This window comes from Brachycentrus maculatus, unplaced genomic scaffold (assembly GCF_059751285.1).
Source record: "Brachycentrus maculatus isolate JH-2025_06_01 unplaced genomic scaffold, ASM5975128v1 h1tg000674l, whole genome shotgun sequence".
NCBI classification, from domain to species: domain Eukaryota; kingdom Metazoa; phylum Arthropoda; class Insecta; order Trichoptera; family Brachycentridae; genus Brachycentrus; species Brachycentrus maculatus.
In genome coordinates this window covers 232,501-253,909 of record NW_028281406.1, presented here as the reverse complement: position 1 = coordinate 253,909, position 21,409 = coordinate 232,501, and the positions used below count along the sequence as shown (strand labels likewise).

General features: G+C 33.6%; 3 protein-coding genes across 3 annotated transcripts in view; 1 reads left to right on the top strand and 2 right to left on the bottom strand.

The window, feature by feature from the left end:
* Positions 1–404, bottom strand: part of LOC148300671 (uncharacterized) — a 110,414-nt gene extending 110,010 nt beyond the window's left edge. Inside the window, exon 1 of the mRNA XM_088274452.1 lies at positions 8–404. The gene's annotated coding sequence lies outside the window, so the exon portion shown is untranslated. The remainder of the gene's footprint in view (positions 1–7) is intronic.
* A 537-nt stretch (positions 405–941) lies between these two features.
* wcd (U3 small nucleolar RNA-associated protein 18 homolog wicked) lies at positions 942–2,661 on the top strand. Its single transcript, XM_088274448.1, has 2 exons — positions 942–1,124; positions 1,296–2,661. The coding sequence occupies exons 1-2, from the start codon at positions 1,087–1,089 to the stop codon at positions 2,623–2,625; spliced, it is 1,368 nt and encodes a 455-aa protein (XP_088130574.1). The 5' UTR covers positions 942–1,086; the 3' UTR covers positions 2,626–2,661.
* Positions 2,662–5,304: 2,643 nt separating this feature from the next.
* Positions 5,305–16,400, bottom strand: Droj2 (DnaJ heat shock protein family (Hsp40) member A4-like). Its single transcript, XM_088274446.1, has 8 exons — positions 16,283–16,400; positions 14,322–14,531; positions 13,374–13,543; positions 12,169–12,399; positions 9,971–10,126; positions 9,418–9,589; positions 6,195–6,322; positions 5,305–5,721 (listed from the first exon to the last, which is right to left on the bottom strand). Exons 2-8 carry the CDS (start codon positions 14,518–14,520, stop codon positions 5,575–5,577), a joined length of 1,203 nt encoding a protein of 400 aa, XP_088130572.1. The 5' UTR covers positions 14,521–14,531; positions 16,283–16,400; the 3' UTR covers positions 5,305–5,574.
* Positions 16,401–21,409: the final 5,009 nt, after the last annotated feature.

Genomic DNA, 21,409 nt, shown 5'->3' with positions numbered 1-21,409 from the left:
TCTGTACCTGGGTGACACATTTGTGTGTGCGAGGATAGCTTCGAGGTTTAATAGGTGGCACATATCTTTTTAGAATCTTTATTGACGTTATTATTGTAGGTTTCAGTTTATGTAAGCAATTAGCACAAAAACATCCACTGAGATTCAGCACCTGGATATAAACACTACAACTTTACAAACATGCCTATCAAGCGGAACGAAAACACTTTTTCGCCACTTCACTCCCGAAATATGATGAACGTTTCATTACATTCACATTTTAATAATTTAATACCCGTAATTTAATATACACAAAAGACAACCACTCCCGTCAACACACCTGAAAATATGGTTGCGTCTCAGCATTTGAGTGAGATGGCTTTCATTATTTCATGATGCACAACGTAAAAGTAATAAGAACGAGTGAGATGGGAAATACATTTATGTTACGAAGCACTTCTAAACGAATTTAGCAACTCTAGCGGCCGGGAAATGAGTTGTTGACTGTTGTTGGAATCAGCGTAGGAAACTGCTTTATCGGAAACTACTTTTACTGTAACTTTGCTTTTTACTATTGACGCTAGGGGCATTTTGTTAGTAATTAGTAGCTTAGTATGAAACACTGATGAATTATTTATTTTGTAATTCATTTCAATCAATTCTTTTAAGAAAAATATTGTCGTCCGTGTTATTAGATTTTTTCAGATAATTTTTTGTTTTCATATAATATAATTATGTTTCGATAGTAAATTATTTTTTTATTATAAATTTTTATTGTCTTTTTTCAATTTTTTTAAATGCAAAACGGAACATAAAAATTATTCTAAATATTTTTCACTTATAATGAATGTACATTCCTGGGTAAAATAAATATCCACTCCCGAATTCGGAAAAGGGACGTAGGTAGGTATGCATAAGTCATATCATACGCGGTGGTTGTCTATGTAATGAAACGTCTTTAATCTATGGTTTCGACCGCATGCCAAAACAGTTGTCAAAATAGTGTGTTCGCCTTTATTATATTTGAGCCATAATTATTTGTTTCACTCAATAAATGAAATTGTGAAAAAAATATCTTGAAAGATCGATAGTATAAAATATTAGAAAATGTCTACATCTGCTAAACGTATGAAAGTTGAAGAAAAGTAAGACACTTTCATTTGAACATTTATTATTTTATCGTTTAGTACTGTATTCGTTTTCATGCGTAAAGAGGAATCTTTGGGAATAATTTTAACTTTATCTTGTATTTAAAGGGTGGTATTTTTTTTTCTAGGCTACGGTTTTTTTATGTTTCAATGTTATATATTTTTTAGGTTATCCAGACTACTTTTTAGTGACACGAATGGCCTAGTAGAAAAGTTTTCCGCTGACACAAGCTCTCAAGATTCCAAAGATAATGTTGCAAAGCCCAAGAAAAAGAAATATGCTGCGGCTTGGCAGGATGAGGACGACGAAATGGACGTCCGAACGGTGCTTAATATCCAAGGGAGATCTCTGCCGAATGGTGGAGTCAATGACCATTCCGGGCAGTATTCTGACCTTGTCAAGCATAAGTACAAACTACTTGTCGGCACACCGGAATGGGCAGAGCTAGATAGAAAGGTTGATGAAGACAGCGATGATGAAATATTACAATCTGTTGGACATATTGCCAAAACTTCTACTACTTCACTTACAAAAGGAACTCTCGAATTTAAACGGCTTAAGTATTTAAACTCTGAAACTGGAAATGAAGGACCTATAATAAGAGCTATAGAGTTTCATCCTACATCCAGCGTAGCTCTTGTAGCTGGTAAATCTGGAATAGCATCTCTTCTCACAGTCGATGGTTGTAAAAATGAAAAGTTACATTCTATCGCTTTTAAGCAGTATCCAATTCATTCGGCACGGTTTTCAAAAGACGGTTCCGAAGCTTATTTAGGATCACAATCACCTTATTTCTATCTATACGATTTGATGAATGCGAAAGCTTTAAGGATACCATTACCGAAGAATATTACTAAAATGTCTATGTTTGAGCTCTCTCTTTGTGGCAAGTTCTTAGCTATAGGTGGACGATTTGGGGAAGTCCATTTATTGTGTGCCAAAACTCGAGAACCAATCCAAACTCTGAAACAAAGTGGCGAAGTTACCGCAATAGCATTCAGCCCAGACAGTTCCAAATTATATGGCCACAGCTCAGAGGGTCATGTTACCGTTTGGGATCTATCTTCACGTAGAGTGGTCAACAGATGGGCGGATGATGGGTGCATTTCTGGTTCAAGTTTGGCCATCAGTCCTTCGGGCCAATTCTTTGCGACAGGAAGTGCTCAAGGAGTAGTAAATATATATGATTCAAAAGACATACAATTCTCTAAGGCACCTAAGCCGCAAAAGATCCTTCTTAACTTAACTACTAGCATCACAGGACTTAAATTCAACGCTAGCTCCGAAATTCTAGCACTTTTGTCTTCGCAAAGTGCCAATGCTATTCGTTTAGTTAATATACCATCATTTACAGTGTATAACAACTTTCCTGGATTGCAACCCAATTTGGGACATTGTTCCGTCATAAATTTCTCACCAAACAGTGGTTTTATGGCTTTCGGTAATAATAAAAGACTCGCATATCTGTACAGATTAAAACATTTTACAAATTATTAATTTTAAAATACAACAATAAATGTGAAAAATTACTAATCGATCTTTTATTTTTTATACATTATCCCATCTGTATTTTTTTTAACATCAATAATTTGTTATTTATTATTTAGTTATTTTCCTATCTGTTGTATGGTACCATACAATTAGTTAGCCTGTGTATTATTGACTGTTGACAGGCAAAAGGACGTGAGCAGTATGAAATTCACAATTGGAACACTAACTACCTTCTTTTGTACACACTTGGGATGTACTATATTACCTTTATGTACACACTTTGAATGTAGCAAACATCTTATTTCTAGTAATAATTTATCATTCCAATATCATCTGTAACATAACCTTAAAATATGATCTGCAACATAATATTGTAACGGTATATACACGGGTCTACCAAACAATAAAATGACTCGACTGCAATCAGTGTTAAACGCAGCAGCGAGACTAATTTATGGAATTTCCAAATTCAGTCACATTACCCCACTACTTCACAAACTCCACTGGTTACGCTTTCCCGAAAGGGTTGAGTATAAACTCTGCCTACTCATGTATAAATCAATACACAATATGGCTCCAGAGTATCTTAAGGAGCTGTGTATTCCAGCTGAATTGGTTGATAGACGTCTCACGCTTCGATCGGCTACAACATCTGCAATGGGCAAAGTGATCTTACCAGCTCGCAACCAACGCACTAAATTTGGCGAGCGTGCCTTTGCTGTTGCAGGACCGACGGCGTGGAATGCTCTTCCACCAATGGTTAGAAATAGTGAGAGTAAGATGATCTTTAGAAAAAGACTAAAAACACATTTGTTTGCTAAATCATTTCCACGATAATATTTTCCCCAATTCATTCACAGTGAAGCGCCCTTGAGGTATTTTTTTTTTACAAAAATGGCGCTATATAAGTTATCCAAATTTATTATTATTATTATTAACATAACCTTAGTTGGTCTTACGTGGCCACCATGATGAATTTTCAAGACATCTCTTGTGTGCTGCCATAAGTGAAGAGCCTGCTGCTTTATCTGGTTCAATCAGCACATAAACCAATCTCCTTCTTCCCCTCAACTGATAATAACAACAAGCTCGCCGCAATATCGAGAGTCTATATCATCGACGTTAGTAGTCATTGAAAAATAAGCCATTTAAAAAAAAAATTAAGCACCGAAACCCTTTATGTTAAACGGGTAATTCTGTCAATAAATGCTATGTGGTGAACGTAAGTTTTGTTTTGGAGGTGGCGTGACCTTGATATCAAGGAGATGCCAATTACCTGTAGGTCACTTGTTCTAGTACACAGTGCATTGAACGCACGCTTTCCCAACGACTGGATTGGTAGAGGAGCCCCCACTGACTGACCTCTAAGCAGTCCTGACCTTACCCCTTTGGATTTAGTTTTTTGAAGGTACCTACATTAAAAACATTGTTTACGCAGAAAAGATTCAGGATTTGGATCACCTGCGGGAGTGAATTTCTGCCGCTATCTTGATAGTTTCTTCTGAAATCATTGCACGTATGTGGCAAGAAATCAACTAAAGACTAGGCATCTGCAGAGCGACGAACAGTGCTTTTTCCGTACATTTTAAGATCAAAACTATTGAATTATCCCAATAGTTTTTTAAAACAGTTTTTCCATACTATTCTCTTAACGCAGTTACCATATAGGTCGATCTTGCGACCAATTTTGCGATACTTAGCTTTCTTTCGCACCGAATTTTCCTGACGAAATAAAGTTAATGTGTACTGTTGCTGTTTTTATAAAGACAGATTTTTGGAAAGATATGTAACATGTGTAGGAAGTCATGTTCTGGTCAAACTTCCCACATGTGCCGCCAATTCTTACTCATACAATCAAAGGCCTTCTTGTAATCTATGAAGCACTAGCGTTTTTGTCAAGATAATTTTTTCAAATAAGTTTTTTTTTTCTGGACCGTACCAGTCTGATTTACTTTAAATTACAGCAAAATACATTCTAGATTTTCATAAACTAAATTTAAATTTATTTAGTACTGTGCATAATGTATAATTTCACATCATGGTAGATATTTTGTAACTATGTATGCACCAAAATTTGTGAACAATTTAAAGAACTATTAAAAATATTTTGTATGATATATCAATATGTATGAAAGAGCGGGCTGGAAATACGCACCTTGATTTAGTAATCAGGTTATTCCATATTCCAGTTACATATATTTTGACCTTTCAAACTCAGGATTGGATTCTGAACTTTACTCGTTTATATTATTATCAGACGTTCAGAATTTGTATCCTAGTTCTTTTACCTTTCAATAAACCTTCAAGAACAACCTTGAAGTATCTAACAGCTTGTATAGTAATTTTAGCTTGATAATATTTTATGTATGTAGGAATCTTTCATAAACATGAAGAATCGGTGCAACGTCCTGTAGTTATCACACTTGGTTGAACCTTTTTGTGTAAATGTTGGGTTGACTGTTTACTCAGCCATCATTGAGCCAATCAGTGATGTATTAATTGTCAATTTTACTGATCATCTTTAAGGCACTTTCGTGGAATAACCTGAAAAAGATTTGTTCGAGCAAATCACGTCGCTTCTAATACCTACCCTATGAAAAAAGAAGCACATTATTTTATGGCAGCAGTTGTATCGTCATAAATACACAATTTACTGAGTTGGTTTGGTAAATAAAACAAACATACTTTTAGTCAAAATTTATTCATTTATTTTTGAAATACGATATTCTCACAAAATGTTCGCATGATGACTTCTATACCACAATTCGAACTATTTTATAGTTCGTGTTAAGAGTTGAAAATAGATTTCGAAAGGATTGAATATCACAAATACTGAACAGTGAAATCCATGGAATACTTTAAGTATTTAGTAAATTATAATCACATTCACTATGAATATCAAAAAAAAGTTTCATCAGAGGTGCTAACAATAAAAATTAAATTAAATTAAATATTTTAACTAGAAGCGCATTGTACTCGGTTGACTTCGGGACCTCCCTCATCAAAGTCACTGTTGCGATGGAGATGTCTGCTACGTTGGTTATCTTCTTCATTGTTTATGTTCACCAACTGACATTCCTCTGCGCATTCCGGAATGGTGACCTGAACAAAAATTAACACTATTAGCATTACAAGTTTTCAATGAATTCAAAAGTGACCATTTAGAGTAATAGGTACTAATGATTGGTAGGTCAGGTTACTTATTACTAATAAAATAAGACCATTAGATTTACGAAGGCAAATGATAAATCATTAATTTAGTCACATAGGCAACAATCAACCAAATGGAGTAGTACAGGACAGTTCCAGATGGATGAAGATCATCTGCAGGCTGTGACAGGGCCAGCAGTGTGAGCCATTTATTTTCAATAGTGATGGATTCAGAGAAATTACAAATAGTGTTGCGGGTGACCAAACCCGACTTGTCTACCACTCCAACAAAACATTTTAACAGTAAGATGAGTAATATTTTTAAAGTCACAACACACACCATAAAAAATTTTAAATGATATTTTTCAAAACCATATTTTAAGATATATCAATGTCTTTTAGGATTTTAATAAAAGCGTGATTACCATTGGTCTAGGAGGCAAACAGTTCTCGAGAGTAGGAACCACTTCAGGTGAGATGAACGGGGGGAATACAACGAAGAATTGAATCACAAGACGTCCCTTTTCAAATGGATTCTTGTATTGCGGCATACCTAAAATCATCAAAATGTGTATATTTAGAATAATATATTCAGTAAAAATCGGACTTGAATTACAGAAAGCTATTTGTCTATAAATCTATATATAATAAACATTGATGGTCATTTGCATAATGGTAGTTTTGGCTTAAAGAGTAAATAATATTTTTTGTATTTATAATTTTGTCATTTATACACAAACATAATAATTATATAATCCTGTACATCATGGGTCGGCAACCTTTTGTTGTAAAAGGGCCAAATATTTTTCATGGGGATCAGTGCGGGCCGCACTTGCAGAAGGTATACATACGATATTTATGTACAAATATTTTAGTTTTAAAAATAAAACGCTAAGTGTATATTTTAACGACATTTATTGTATTTAATAAAATCAATGAGATTCCCTTCGCTCCCTTTCTCGCTTCCTTTCACTCGATTGTGTATAATATCATCCGTCATGTGCGTTGCGGCGAGAATCTCGCGGGCCGCACCAAGATGTCTCGCGGGCCGCATGCGGCCCGCGGGCCGCAGGTTGCCGACCCATGCTGTACATGATGGGTGTAACAGCAAATAATTAATATTTTGGCACAATATAGTGCCACATTTCAATGATTGATACTCTGTATTGATTGGCAATTGTGTTGGAATTCAACAGTTAAAAAATATATAGTACAGTAGAATCGCGATATAACGAAATCCAAGGGACCAAAAAATATTAATTCGTAATAACGAATTCCCACATATAACGAATTTTTCAAAATCATACTTAGTATGTATATGTTGCACGCCGTTGCAAAAAATGTTGCGCGGCTTTTCAAAAAGATCGCAAGTTCTGCAAACAAAGGAGGAAGGGGGCCATAGGGAACTGAATACCTACATATTTTCACTTGTTTTCTTATTAACCTTACGGTGATAAAAGTGCCGCGGGAATCGATGATACTCGTATGTATTTTGTACACAATATGAGAATGTGATTTTAAAACCGGAAAAACGTAAATATTCCTAGTTGCTTTTACTGGCCATATTTAAAGTTAAATATAACAATTTTGTAATGTTGGGTCTGGTAAATATGTATCTGAAAATGAGAATAATAACATCAAATATAATAATAATAATATCACAAGTAGCCGCCAAAGCCGAGAACGAGAACGGCTTGCGCGCTACTGACGGCCAGTGTTGTCAGACGTCAAAGAGTAGTTTTCGATATTGAGATTGCGAAATTACGAAATTGCGAAATTACGAGACGGCGAAAAAAAAATTTTTCCAAAATTTACGCGATGAATTTTGTTTCGCCGTCGCTAAAAATTTCCTAAAATCCGTTAAAATTCCGTTATAATCTTTCAAATTCCGTTTGATCTCTTTATTCCTTCAAAATCCGTATAAAACGGACAAATTCGTATTTGTCCAAATTTGTCCGTCATATTTAATATTCCTAGTTGCTTTTATTGGCCATATTTAAAGTTGAAAGAAAACAATTTTGTAATGTTGGGTCTGGTAAATGTTATTCATAATGTCATTCATTTGCAGCGACGGAAATAAATAATTTGTAAAAAAATCGGGAATCAAATCCTAACATAAAATCGTAAAAATACACAAACGTTTCTGTGTTTGCGCGTGTGGCGTGCTTTGTAAGTATGCGTGCATGTCGTACGTCGTAACACGTTACTCCGCTAGTCCAATAGTGTGCAGATTGTCTTACCCGACACTACGCCCCACTTAGGGCGCTTGTCCACTACCCGAAATTCCGTGTAATTTTACTGTCCGGCACGTCAGTTAGCGTTTTAAAATGACGATTGGCTTGGATTGGCTTGTGCTTTTGTCCATCTTTCTTCGGATCGGTGCGTGAACACGTTGCGCGTAAATTCGATCGTAAAATCGTCGTTTTAAAACGCAAACTGATGTGCCGGACGGACGGTAAAATTATTCCGTGTAGTGGACAAGTGCCCTTACGATGTAGATAAAAGACGGATGCAATTTGAGGATTATTATTGTCAACAGAATCATTTCATTGAGATAAAAAGATGGATTGTAATTTGAGAATTATTATTGTCTACTCTCTGCATTGAGATAAGCAGGTGGACTGATTATGGGAGAGAATATACTTGAGAATTTTTATGGCCTACAGAAATAATTTCATTGAATTAAGAAGAGAGATTATAACTACGTCGCCTACTTTCAAAATCCGCCAGATCCATATAAGTCGATTTTACAAAAAAAAATCCAAATTCTCCGGATAACATTTATGTTTCAAAGATTTGTCTATCCTTATATAAAATATTATAAAATAGAGAATTTTCCCATTTTTTTGGAAAGTTTTTCAGTACTCAAAAAAAAACACGAGACACAAATCGATAATGACGTCATCTTAACTTTTGACCTATCTCCGCTCTCTGATTGACCGATATGGGTCAGAAGGCAAGTTTCATGAATATATCGGAATTTGAAATACAACGTTGTTTTTAAGTATTTTTTAGCGGGGTTTTCAAGTATTTAAAATTTTTGAACAGTAAAACCCACAACTGGCATTCCGATAGAGTATTTATTTTAAAATCTTATAAAACTGGATCTAGCGGATTTTGAAAGTAGGCGACACAACTAAAGAATTATTATTGCTAAAGTAAATCATTTCACTGACTCATTGACTCTAATTACTAATTACTCAAGCTGATGGGATATTGTATTGAATTACTTTTAAAAATCGCCATAAAACCATCCGCATATGGTGCGGCGGCGCAGCTTTGAAATATTTTTATCTTAACATTTTTTTTATTTCGGCGCGGCGCCGCGGCGGCGCGGCTTTGAAATATTTTTATCATAACATTTTTTATTTGTTATAAATTTACTTAAATGTATTGGCATTTTTTCGTACGGGACAAAAGTGATTTTGTTATACATAATAACGGGATTTCGTTATATAAATGCATTTTTGTATGAAAAATTAGTTTTAGGGAATAAATTTGGTTTTTTTTTTCGATATACGTCATTTTTCGATATATCGCGATTACTTATATCGCGATTCTACTGTATATGTAGTTGAATCAAGACGTAAATTTTATTTTTAATTTTAGATATGCTTTACAAAAAAATTTACCATGCTTTATATTTACCTTCATTCATGACACACTTGATATCACCATGTTTGGTAACTTCACCGGGAAGCATTGTTATAACTAGCTCTCTGCCATCTAGAGTTTCTATGACCTTTTGGAAGCCACACAGAGATTCAACAAGTTGAACATTCATCCTATAAATTAAGTCGTTTCGTGACCGCCTGAAGACCTACGGAGAAGAAAAAAATCAGATACAATATAGTATGGTGAACAGAATGATAAAAACATGATATGAAATACTAACTGAAAAATTAAAATATATTCTTATGATACATTCATTCGGCTTAAAGTTAGTATAAAAAAGTTTTACCTTGATGACAAAAACAAAATAATTAGTCAAATTAGTGTTGGATGAGATTTTGATAAGCGAAATTTTTGTGACAAACTTCCTTCTTATAGTTTTTCCGGATTGCCATTTTTGTCATAGACTTACTTACAAAAAAATCTTACTTAAGTTAAATTTGGTAAAATCAGCGAAAGAGTTATACATTAACAAAAAAGTTTTGAGAAAAGTGAAATTTTTCAAGTAAAACATTTTTGTTAAACAAACCTCATGTTCCTTTTCATCTAGAACAATGATGATATCTCCCGGTTCCAAATCAGGCTCCTGATCACCTTCGCCAGCAAATGTGATTTTCTGCCCGTCTGTCATACCCTTATCCACGTGCACTTCCAAGATTTTCCTATCCCTTATTGTCTTCTTGCCCTAAACACAAGTTACAATTTCGTTACACATAAGAAAACGTAATGTGAGTGGTTTCTTTTGTCTGCGGAATGAAGAGTATTTTTAAAAAAATCTATATTTTCATGTTTTATTTTTAGTATAGATGGAAAATTTCATTAACCGTTTATGCTGAGATTTTTCTTACATGTATGCTAAAATTGCAGAAGGGTTTTTTATTTTGGTCCTTTTTTATTACGTTTGTACAAAATCAACAATATTTTTCTTAATGAATTGATTATGTTATTTCTTTCTGGTATCGATGGAGAACATATCAGATTACTCAAATAAAACATTTTGTAATAAACATACATGCATATATGTATTTAAAAATAAATGCAATTTGAGAAAAAAAAGATAAAATTTACAAGTACAAGAATGTGACAAGGTCGTGTGAAATTGGCTTTTGCTCGGAGTTTTCACTACAAATGTACATCCTCCAATTGGTAAACATTATAATTTCATCATCACTATCACTACTTTGAGTTAAACATTTTCGTGGGATGTTTGACACTTGCAACATCACTAATGGACGAATCCGACATTGTAAAGTCTTTTGTTTTTTTCACTAAAATTAGTTAAATTTATTTATTTTTGAATACTATCAACAAAGAGAAACTTTAAAAACGCGCACGCTACAACACAACTTTCTAGCTCGACCGCCAAAGAAAACTGGCGTCATCGTCGGTATATCAATAAGCCGGTGTGTAAAGTAAACCAGAGTCGATATATCGATCACTCTTAAAAGTTTAATTGCATTCAAATTAAAATAAAGTGGTATTACACAACCCTCCTCCGTAGTCCTCCTTTGTCCACCTACGTAGCGCAGTGGTCAGCGCGTTTGGCTACCATGCTGGAGGTCCCGGGTTCGATTCCCAGGGGGGTCAAAACAAATATAACCGATTTTCACTCTCATATTTATTTAATATCACCCTGGACCGGTACAAGAAGCGCAGGGCTGATCACCTTGCCTTCATGCAATTAACGATCAAGATAACACTGCGTCGCTACGATACAGTGCCCTATGCACCATTGGGTGCGGATAAGGGTTAGAAGAAGAAGACACAAAAGAGAACGATGAATGATAAAGAGAGTGTTGAATTGCATTCATTCGTTCCGTTGGAAATTTACTATTCGAAATACAGAGCTTCTAATTTTTTTAAGTCTAATTGTGGCAATGGTTTAAGGTAAAATTATTAAAAATAGTTATGTTAAGATTTTTTTTATTTTTTTATTTGTATACATTTATTTAAATCAATTTATACATATTTGTAAATTATTTTTTTTTGCAGAGACCCACCAAGCCACCTGTTACTACTAACGGTACTGGAATACTTTTGATTAGGAAGACGGAAACGCGCAAATGAAGGCAATCTTTTAAAATTTATTAAAAATTACAAAGTTATAAGAACATAGGGTCACAAATATATCGAAAATTACAAACTTATTAAGGGGAGAAGAACAAAGCGATACCAATATAAAAACAGAGCGAGCGCGGCATATACACGTTTTGAATACTATTTAATCTGAGCACACAAAATTTTGTCCGCCACCCCGTATATACGATTTTAAAGGAGCTACACGTGGTGGGAACAATATTATAAACAAAATATAAGTCGATGATCTGCGTCTCTTTGTTCTTCTCGTGTAGATTTATTAATACTATTTTAATACATAAATTATTCTGAGAAATACACAGATTTTGGCTGAAACACCACCTTTGTGTCTTGTCGGTGGAGTTCTCTTTTAACAGTTTTATTGTTTTTAATGATTTTAACCTAATATAGACACAAGAAAGCGAAAAAAAATTAAGAATATAAACATTTTACAATTTTCATAAAATGAACTCTTGATCATTTACCCATTCCTTTATTTTGCCTTTGTTCCATATTTTATTTTGACCTCTAGCATCCGTCGGCAACAAATTAAAAATGTTCGGAACGATATATTGCAGTGTTGGACTCCCATATTTATTGTTAATTCTTGGGATAAAAAGATAAAGTAATAAAAGGAAAAGTGGCGGATACCTGGCACTGTTTACACCTGTCCTTGGGGTGGATGTTCTCCCCTGCTCCGCGGCAGTCGGGGCACATGGACTGGATCTGCTGGTACATCCCCGGCCCGATCTGGCTGATCTTCATCTGGACCCCGCTCCCCTTGCAGTTGCCGCACTGGCTCATGGCCCCCTTCTTGCCCCCTCGCCCCTCGCACTTATCACAGATAACGTTCTTCTGCAGGGCCAGCTTCCTCACCGTTCCCTAATGTGAACAACGTACAATCAAAATCAAATTCTGGGAATTCATACTAGAAATGAAAGAGACAGCTAATATCATTTATTGACATTTCAACAATGATGACGAATTTGAGATATAACTCTTAAAATTGGAGATAATCCAGAGTATTTGGAAACAATCAAAAGGTTGTTGAAAGTTAATATAATGAAAACTCTGTTACACATCACGAGATAGAGAGGCATTTTTTAAATAAAGGAAGCAAGTTGAGGCCTCTGCCCCATCTCTGATGAGGTCGAACTTAAAGCCTTCGACTTAAGTCGGCAGCACTAACCACGGGACCACAACCCGACTCAACTTTATTCTATGCACAATATTAATTCAAAATATCCAATTTGTTATACAATAAATATTCTGCATAATTTGTTTCCAGGAGCATAGTCTCTTGAGATATTTTTACATAAACAGTGACAAAATAATGAATACAATCATAGAAACAATTGGTGTAGGTTTGACATTCAGCGACCTTATAACAAAGGGTTCAGGTAGATTAGCACTTTATGCAAATATTAACCCTAGCTATTCTGAGGACTTGATTGATTAATGTTTGGATAACGTACAAGGCCAAGGTAATAGATCCGGCTCAAAGCATACCGGAACAACAAAAGTGGAACTGGGCAGGTCATGTGGTACATATGTCTGTTGACAGATGGACAAATTAGGTGCTTGACTTGAAGCCTCGAACAGGACGCAGAAGCGTGGGTAGTCCCCAGACAAGATGCTCCGATGACATTAAGAAAGTGGTGGGCTTGCACTGGAAGAGAGTCACATTCAACAGAGAACTGTGGGAGTCCAAGAGGGAAGCCTTTGTTCAATACTGGACACAAGAAAAAGGCTAAAGTAAGTATTCTCAGGTCGCTGTGAAATATCACTATCAACAACCTGCAGTCTAGAATAGGATGTTGGCATATACAGTTCAGATGAGGAGAAATTAATATTACCTTATAAAGTTCTTCTAGGTTAACGCTAAGCTGGTGTATGACATCCTTTCCTCGCTTGCGCCCCCCGTGACCGTGATGGCCTCCCGAGAATCCTCCAAAGAACATGTCGAACAGGTCCATCGGGCTACCTCCGGAGCCAACCCCACCTTCCTTCAAAGCTTGTTCGCCACCTGAATACCGAGTAGTGGAATAAGAACAAAAGTAAAAAAAATAAGCAGTCTTAATCATCACAAAGCATAACGTGGTGGGCAGAGTGGAATACTGCTTTTTAACACATTCAAAATCCATCCTTCGTAGCCTTTATCCATCCTAAGTAATATCCATCCCAACTGCTGGCAGTTTTCTGCATCTTATTTGTATTGCTAGGATGGTGTAACAAACAAAGAGCTTTTTTTAATAGTATTTTGATGTTACATACTGTTTTTTTATAAGCATATTTTCTTATTTTTGATACTGCTATGTCAGATTCTAATGCCATATATCCTGTTTTTGTAAGATAAGCTGTGGTATTACACATTTTGGAGACACAAGTAATGAAAAAGTGTCAGAATGGCATTGTGTGACTAAGCGAAGGTCAATATGTTTATTTAAATGATAGCCTATTAGTTATACGGTTGGATAAAATAGCTATAATGGCACTTTTTTTTAACTCTTAGAGCAATTTGATTTAGGTATCGAGCTGTACGGACGTGTCTTAGCGTGCACATGTATAACGTTTTTAATAAGTTAATAACATTTATAAATAACCATTTAAAATTATTTTGCTGTGAATTTAACATTGATTTTTGTATTTTTTAAGTAAAAGTTTTTTTATTTCTACATACAAAATGTCAAATTTGACAAGTAGTAATGATGAAAAGCAATTAGCAAACTTATGCAAAATATGTGAAAATAAGCTAAGCACTATAGGGGTTAAAATGTTAACATTAACGTATAATAAATTCTTACCCTGATCATAGATCGCCTTTTTCTCAGGGGTCGACAAGACTTCATAGGCTTGAGAAATTTGCTTGAACTTGTCTCCTTCATTGGGATTCTTGTCAGGATGGTATTTGAGAGCGAGCTTCCTATAAGCCTTCTTCAACTCATCTTGTGTACAATCTGGCTTAACCCCGAGGACATCGTAATAAGTAGTCTCTTTCACCATTTTGCTGAATTCTGAAATCAATATCCTACATATTTTATGTCCAGTAATAATGATGATAATTATATTTTAGTACACTCTGTATGAATTTTTCTCTGTTGTCTTGTTAACCACTTGATGCTTATGAACGAGCGATGTTGCCGGACGGCACATGCATCGTATGCACCAACCCGAGCACTGCTCGCGTGTCTTGACTCATTTGCGTTTCTAAGATAAACAATGAGTTCGCCAGTTGCAACTTGATGCATTTTATTGGAAATTCTTTATTTTTGTATTTATTATAGTTTTTTTTTTATATGAGGTTAAGTTTTTTTTTACATTTGCACTGCTTGTTTTATTTTTTTGAACTGGACAACGTCTAAATTATGTTTAAGTATAAATAAAATAACCCTAGATAACCGGATATCTTTAGTTCTATTTTTGTGAAAATAAACCCAAGCATTAAGTGGAAAATGTAATACGAAGGGTGTGAAATACATGATTGTAAATTATGTAAAAATTTTATGTAGAATTGAAGAAGAGTTCAAGAAACATATTTGTCTAACACAGTTGCTACAGGCATTGGATGGGACAAAAATGCTATCCATAATTTGTCATGAGAAGGAAATATGTGAAGTCATAAAATATTCCCTGAGCAAATCTGCTATGGTCACTTATTCCATCCCTGTGTTTAGTGTGATTTCTCGGCTATACCACAAAATCTTTTTTTTTTCTTAACAGAATTCCATTTGCCCCAACAGATGACGGATGAATTCATATACCATAGAAATAGTATAGTTACAGTAATGTACTTTGTATTTCTCAAATCGTCATTGTAGAATTGGTTTATACACAGCCACCTATGAATCTTAGTAAATGGGCATGCATTTGGAGTCCTGGCTTAGGTGTGAGCCAGATGACTTTTTTTTGTACTGGAGTCCCATAAGGTAAGGGATTTGATAATTAGATTCCAAAGATTGTCATTTGGCCTATACAATGCCAGGACTCTAAATACAAGACAACCTCAACTTTGCTTTATAGGTGAGTTGGTTCAGACCAATTTTACTATGATGAAAATCTAAAGGGGTGTTTAGCTGAATCATTTCACAAGTAAAAATATTGTTCCCTGAAGTGATTCCTTATTTTTATCAGTAGAAAAATGATATTCCAAAATGTTAAAATTGTAACCATTCTCTACAAATCGGGGTGATTTCATGTATTTACACAATGAAAAATATAGGTCTATTACGGTGCAAAAGAAGGATTAAGGGGATATTTTAAGTTTTCCTTTTCGGCGCACCCGATACCTAATGACGATACAATGGAATAAAAATCATTACTGCCCGTGATCGAAATCGAATTCAACGTCACATTACATCATATCGGAGTTAATCGTAAAATAAGCCGACATTTAGTTATTCGATTTGTAGAAGAAAATCACGCTTCAGAAACGAGACACAATACGCAAATCGATGTTAACGGCATTACAGTAAAAAAAATATTTAGTCACAACGTGGGTAAAGATTAGAAATAATGGACTCAGTTAATGCCGCCATAAACTAAGGAAGCTTCTTAAAATTCTGTTATTTTAATTAGAAAACACAAAGTTCAAATGTGTCAATGCGTATTCTAATGACGAAACATGAAATAACTTAAAATGATGCTTTGCAACTCCGCATTCTATGATCTTCTCGAACCTTGACAGCCATAGGGAAACGACTGTAAAATAAAAATGACGATATCCAGAACACGAAAATCCCAAAATGTAAAAAAAAAAATCACTTACCTTAAAATTACTGCTAACAATAAATTAATATATTTGCTATCGCACGATCCTTACTCAAAATTTTACAAGAGAGGAAGGTCGAAAAAGCACCACTCAGCCCGCCGTATACTTTCAAACTGACGTGAATGTAGCGACAAGATGGTTCCAGAATGTCGGTTCAAGGGATTCTAGAATTTTCTGAAGGTTGGTACATCCGTTCGTTATTCCTATGTCTAAAATGTTGGTTTTGAATTTTTATTGTTACTGAAAAAGGTTTTGTTTATCCCTCTCTTCATCCAAAAGGTCGTATTATAGTGATTATATTTAAAAAAAAAAAAAATCATCCATAAACGCAATTAATCAATGCTCAGGAAGATTGAACGGCCATGTTGTTTTACAATTCTCGCCTTCTCATTGGTTGGTTCAGTGTCATGTTCTATCAAGACCCGGAGCCCGCATTTTGCTTAAAAAGTACTTACTTTCAAAAACCTTTTAGTTGCCCCCTAGTACTATAATATAATCTTGGGTCGCCCCCATGACTGACCATTGTAATAGGCATGGATTGTTTTTGTTTTTATATATATTTTTTTATTATTCCTCCATATATCTTGGAAGTATGCAGTCGGAAGAGGTTTGGCTAGAGAACGACCTGTTGCATTCCGGACTTGGTTAATCTATTGAATAAAAGACCCTCTTCAACATTCAACACTGTCGATTTATTTTATAAAATAAAATGATGATGTCAAATAATACAGTGTGCACTTGGTACATAGATATCGGTCTTACAAATGTTGTAAAAATGTTGTAAAATGAAAATATAGGCGGGCCAGCGCGTTCGGTTGGCGTTTTCCTTTTTTTCGAGTTTCAAATAAGAAACACGTGTCACGAGAAAATTTTGGTTATTCAAAGGAGGAAAATTTCAGCGGATAACTCGTGTCTTTAGGCAGCCGAAATAAAATGTTTTTCAATATATTTTTTATGTTTTTTTTATTTAAACTCAAATTATGTGGCGAGTATTTTTTATCTAGAAATTCACTGGTGAGTTAAATGAAGTCATATTAATGTTAAAAGTAAATAAACTATTTAAAATAATAGAAAGCGATTTTTTCTTCGAACTTAAGTTAAAAAATGATGAAATGGCCGTGTATATGCTAATTGGACGTACGGTAATATATTTTTTTCATCCATTATAAAGAAAACTCATACTATAAGGTAATTTTTAAAAAAAAATTGTTTTTATAAAATAAATTATATCCCTTTGAAAAACAGACAATTACTTAATACTTTTCACTATAAATTATTGTGAAACCACAAACTATTATTTTAGTACCTACCTAGTTAATGTTGCAAGGTGTGGTGTGTTTTATTTTAGTCTGCCATCTGTGAGAGGAACATTGAAGTTTTTCCATACCGATGTGCCGTGTTTTGCAGTAGGTAGCGCAGCTGGAAAAATACTTTTTATGTCAAATAGGTAGCAACGATAAAAGTCGGTTTCCATATCATATAGAATATAAATTCGAATATATTGTTGACTTTTTTATTATTACACAGTTTAAAATATGAAACAATCCTTAATACAAAATGAATAAATATCTAAAATAAATAACAATCATTTTGGTATATTATATATATTGCCATTTTCGTAAAATACTACTTGAAGAACGCTTAAAAAGAAATGGAAAATGATGTGATGAGAATACTGATAGATAAAAAAACGACCTCAATTGGTCTCGGGACGTCTAAAAGGTGAAGTCCTGGGTGGGGGGGAGACAACGTATTTTTACGTCTTTTTCTCGGTCTTCTTGAGGAGAGGTCAAGATGGTGGGTAGGACGCCTTCCTGAGGGATGGTCACACCGGAGAACAGCTTGTTGAGTTCGTTGTCTTAGATTCAATACACCAAAAAATATCGGGACTAGAAATTATGTCGATGGAATAAACGGAAGAATATATTTTTAGCACGAGGCCAAGTCTGTTTCAAATCGGTAGGGACTGGCTGTAAGCATATATTATTGTTTTATTATGATCAATACATAGTTAAAATATGTATAATACAAATCTTTGTCATAATTATTTAATGGAATTCTAATTATGTCGTTTATTTTGGATCCCGTTTTATTTTTATTCAAGTATTTTGTAAAACAATGAGTTCATCAAAATAGTTATTATAATACTTTAATACCTACCAAGTGCAATGAAAAAACGGTGTTTATTAATCCGAATAACTTTTTATATCGCATTAAAAATATATTACATACGCAAACACAATATATTATACAAGATCGCATATTACTTTCCCAAAATTCTCTAGTAAATTACCATCACCTTAGACCCATGTGTGAAATGTAAGCCAATTGCAAAAGCTGAATTTCACTGAATTAGGATAGAATATAGAAGGTGAATATCACCCTTATATTTTTTAATATTTTATATTTTATAATAAGCAGAGGTGGGCTACCAATTTTTTAACAAGGGGCTCGCGGTTCGAATGGGAGGTGTGTGGGGGGAGGGGGGGCGTTTAATATTGTTTTACCTATCCAAAATACATAATAATAAAAAACTTAATATGCACATCGAACAACAAATTATAGTTGTACTTATTTTTTAATGTTAGGAAATTATTTCATTAAAAAAATCAAATATTTAATATTAGTTATAAATATATTTCTCGAGAAATTTTAAAAAGGCAAAAAATTATGTTTTATAATACATTTACATCAACCACTGAAATTCCATTTATGTACTGATTGAATCAGAGAATATTGATTTCTCTTAATTTAACAAGGGGCTCGCCGGCCCAAGTCAAATTAAACAAGGGGCTCGCGCAAATCCCTCTGAGACCCCTGCAGCCCACCGCTGGCTACAAGGCACAATACACAATATTGAAAGAATTTGTTAATACGGATATATCGTACGTAATTCGAAATCATTCATTTTGATTTTAATGATTTTACAAAAAAAAGATCTGTATTTGGTCTACAATAATGATTGTATCGACATGATTCATTATTTCCCTGACAGGTGACACTTACCATATTGTCGCGATATGTTCATTATTGTAGACCAAATACAGATTTAAATCATTCTTTTGTACTGAGCTCAAGTAACACATCAAAGTTCAAGTAGCCCCGTTCTACGGTACCTATATTTTAAATATTCATTTAATATCAAATTGTATTGTATATAGTACATACATATAATAGTAAGTCGTAAGCCTCGTCTACTTTATTAAATTTCTTTTTGAGGAATTGATCTCAAAAATGGAAATACTTACCAATCTCCTGTAATCTAGATAATCGGATATTCGGATGATTAGAGTCAGGATAATCGGAAATCTATAAATTTCATTATAAAATGTTACATGTATGTATTTGTAATTTTTTTTTAACTTGGAGTGTAATCTATTTTCACTTTTATATTTGTATATATATATATATATATATATATATATATATATATATATATATATATATATATATATATATATATATATATATGTTTGATGCAAAAGTTATGACCGTTTATTATGATCCCCGGTAAAAAAATTTTTTTTTCTTAAATTATTAAAAATATCTTCTTTTTTATGATTTCATTGTATAAAGGATGCTTTTCCTCTACTTTCTATTCAGTTTTGGCCTAGCCAGAGTACAGTAATGACCCCTTGTATTTTTTCAAAATGTCGCTCGATAAAGTGCATTAACGTCATTGTTTACTTTATGAATTCCATAAAGACAATACCGCGAGTGTGGAAACCAAAAACATTTGTGAATTGTATGGAGTAGATGTCATCAAAGTTCGACAGGTACGAAGATGGTTTACAAAATTCCGATCTGGAGATTTTTCACTCATTGATAAACCACGTACCAGGCGGCCATTGAAGTCTGATGACGACAAGTTAAAAGTCATAATTGACACCAATCCACGTCTAATCATCAGGGAGATTGTGTCAATGATGGTAGTCAACCAAACAACCGTATTAAGACATTTGAAGCGTATGGAAATGGTTTCACGGTACGACGTTTGGATACCTCATCAATTGTCGGCTGCCAATTTATTGGATCGTGTTTCAACGTGCGTTGCTTTGAGTGCGAGACAAAAACATGAATTTTTTTTGCATCGTTTGGTGACGGAAGATGAGAAGTGGGTCATGTACAACAACGTGACAAGAAAAAGACATTGGGCTATACCTGGACAAGCCCCATTAACAACTTCGAAGGCCGAAATCCATTAAAAAAGTTAAACTTTGTGTTTGGTGGGATAATAAGGGTATTGTGTATTTTGAACTCTTGGAACACGATCAGACAAGTACAACAGAACGATATTGTCAGCAATTATCCAAATCGAACATGTACCTTCAAAAGGATAGACCAGAATTGGTAAAAAGAAAAGGGGTAGTGTTTCATCACGACAACGCGAGACCACATATAGCTATGATGATCCAACACAAGCAAAATGAGTTAAATTGGGATGTTATCAAGCATCCACCGTATTCTCCAGATCTTGCTCTTTCTGATTTTCATTTATTCCGATCACTACAAAAAAAATTAAATGATGAAAAAAATTATACCATAGAGCAGGTAAAAACATCCCTTACTTAATTTTTCGCATCAAAATCCACGGATTTTTTTACTACTGGTATTAATAAGCTGATAGAAAGATGGGAGAAAGTTATAAGAGCTGATGGAAATTATCTAATTTATTAAATAAATAATACATATTTTAAAAAAATTAAAAAAATTATATGTAAAAAACGGTCAAAACTTTTGCATCAACCCAATATATATATATATATATATATATATATATATATATATATATATATATATATATATATATATATATATATATATATATATATATATATATATATATAAATATATATATATATATATAAATATATATATATATATATATATATATATATATATATATATATATATATATATATATATATATATATATATATATATATATATTTATATAAATACATACATATATATATACATATTTATATATATATATATATATATATATATATATATATATATATATATATATATATATATATATATATATATATATATATATATATATATATATATATATATATATATATATATATATATATATATATATATATTTTATATAAA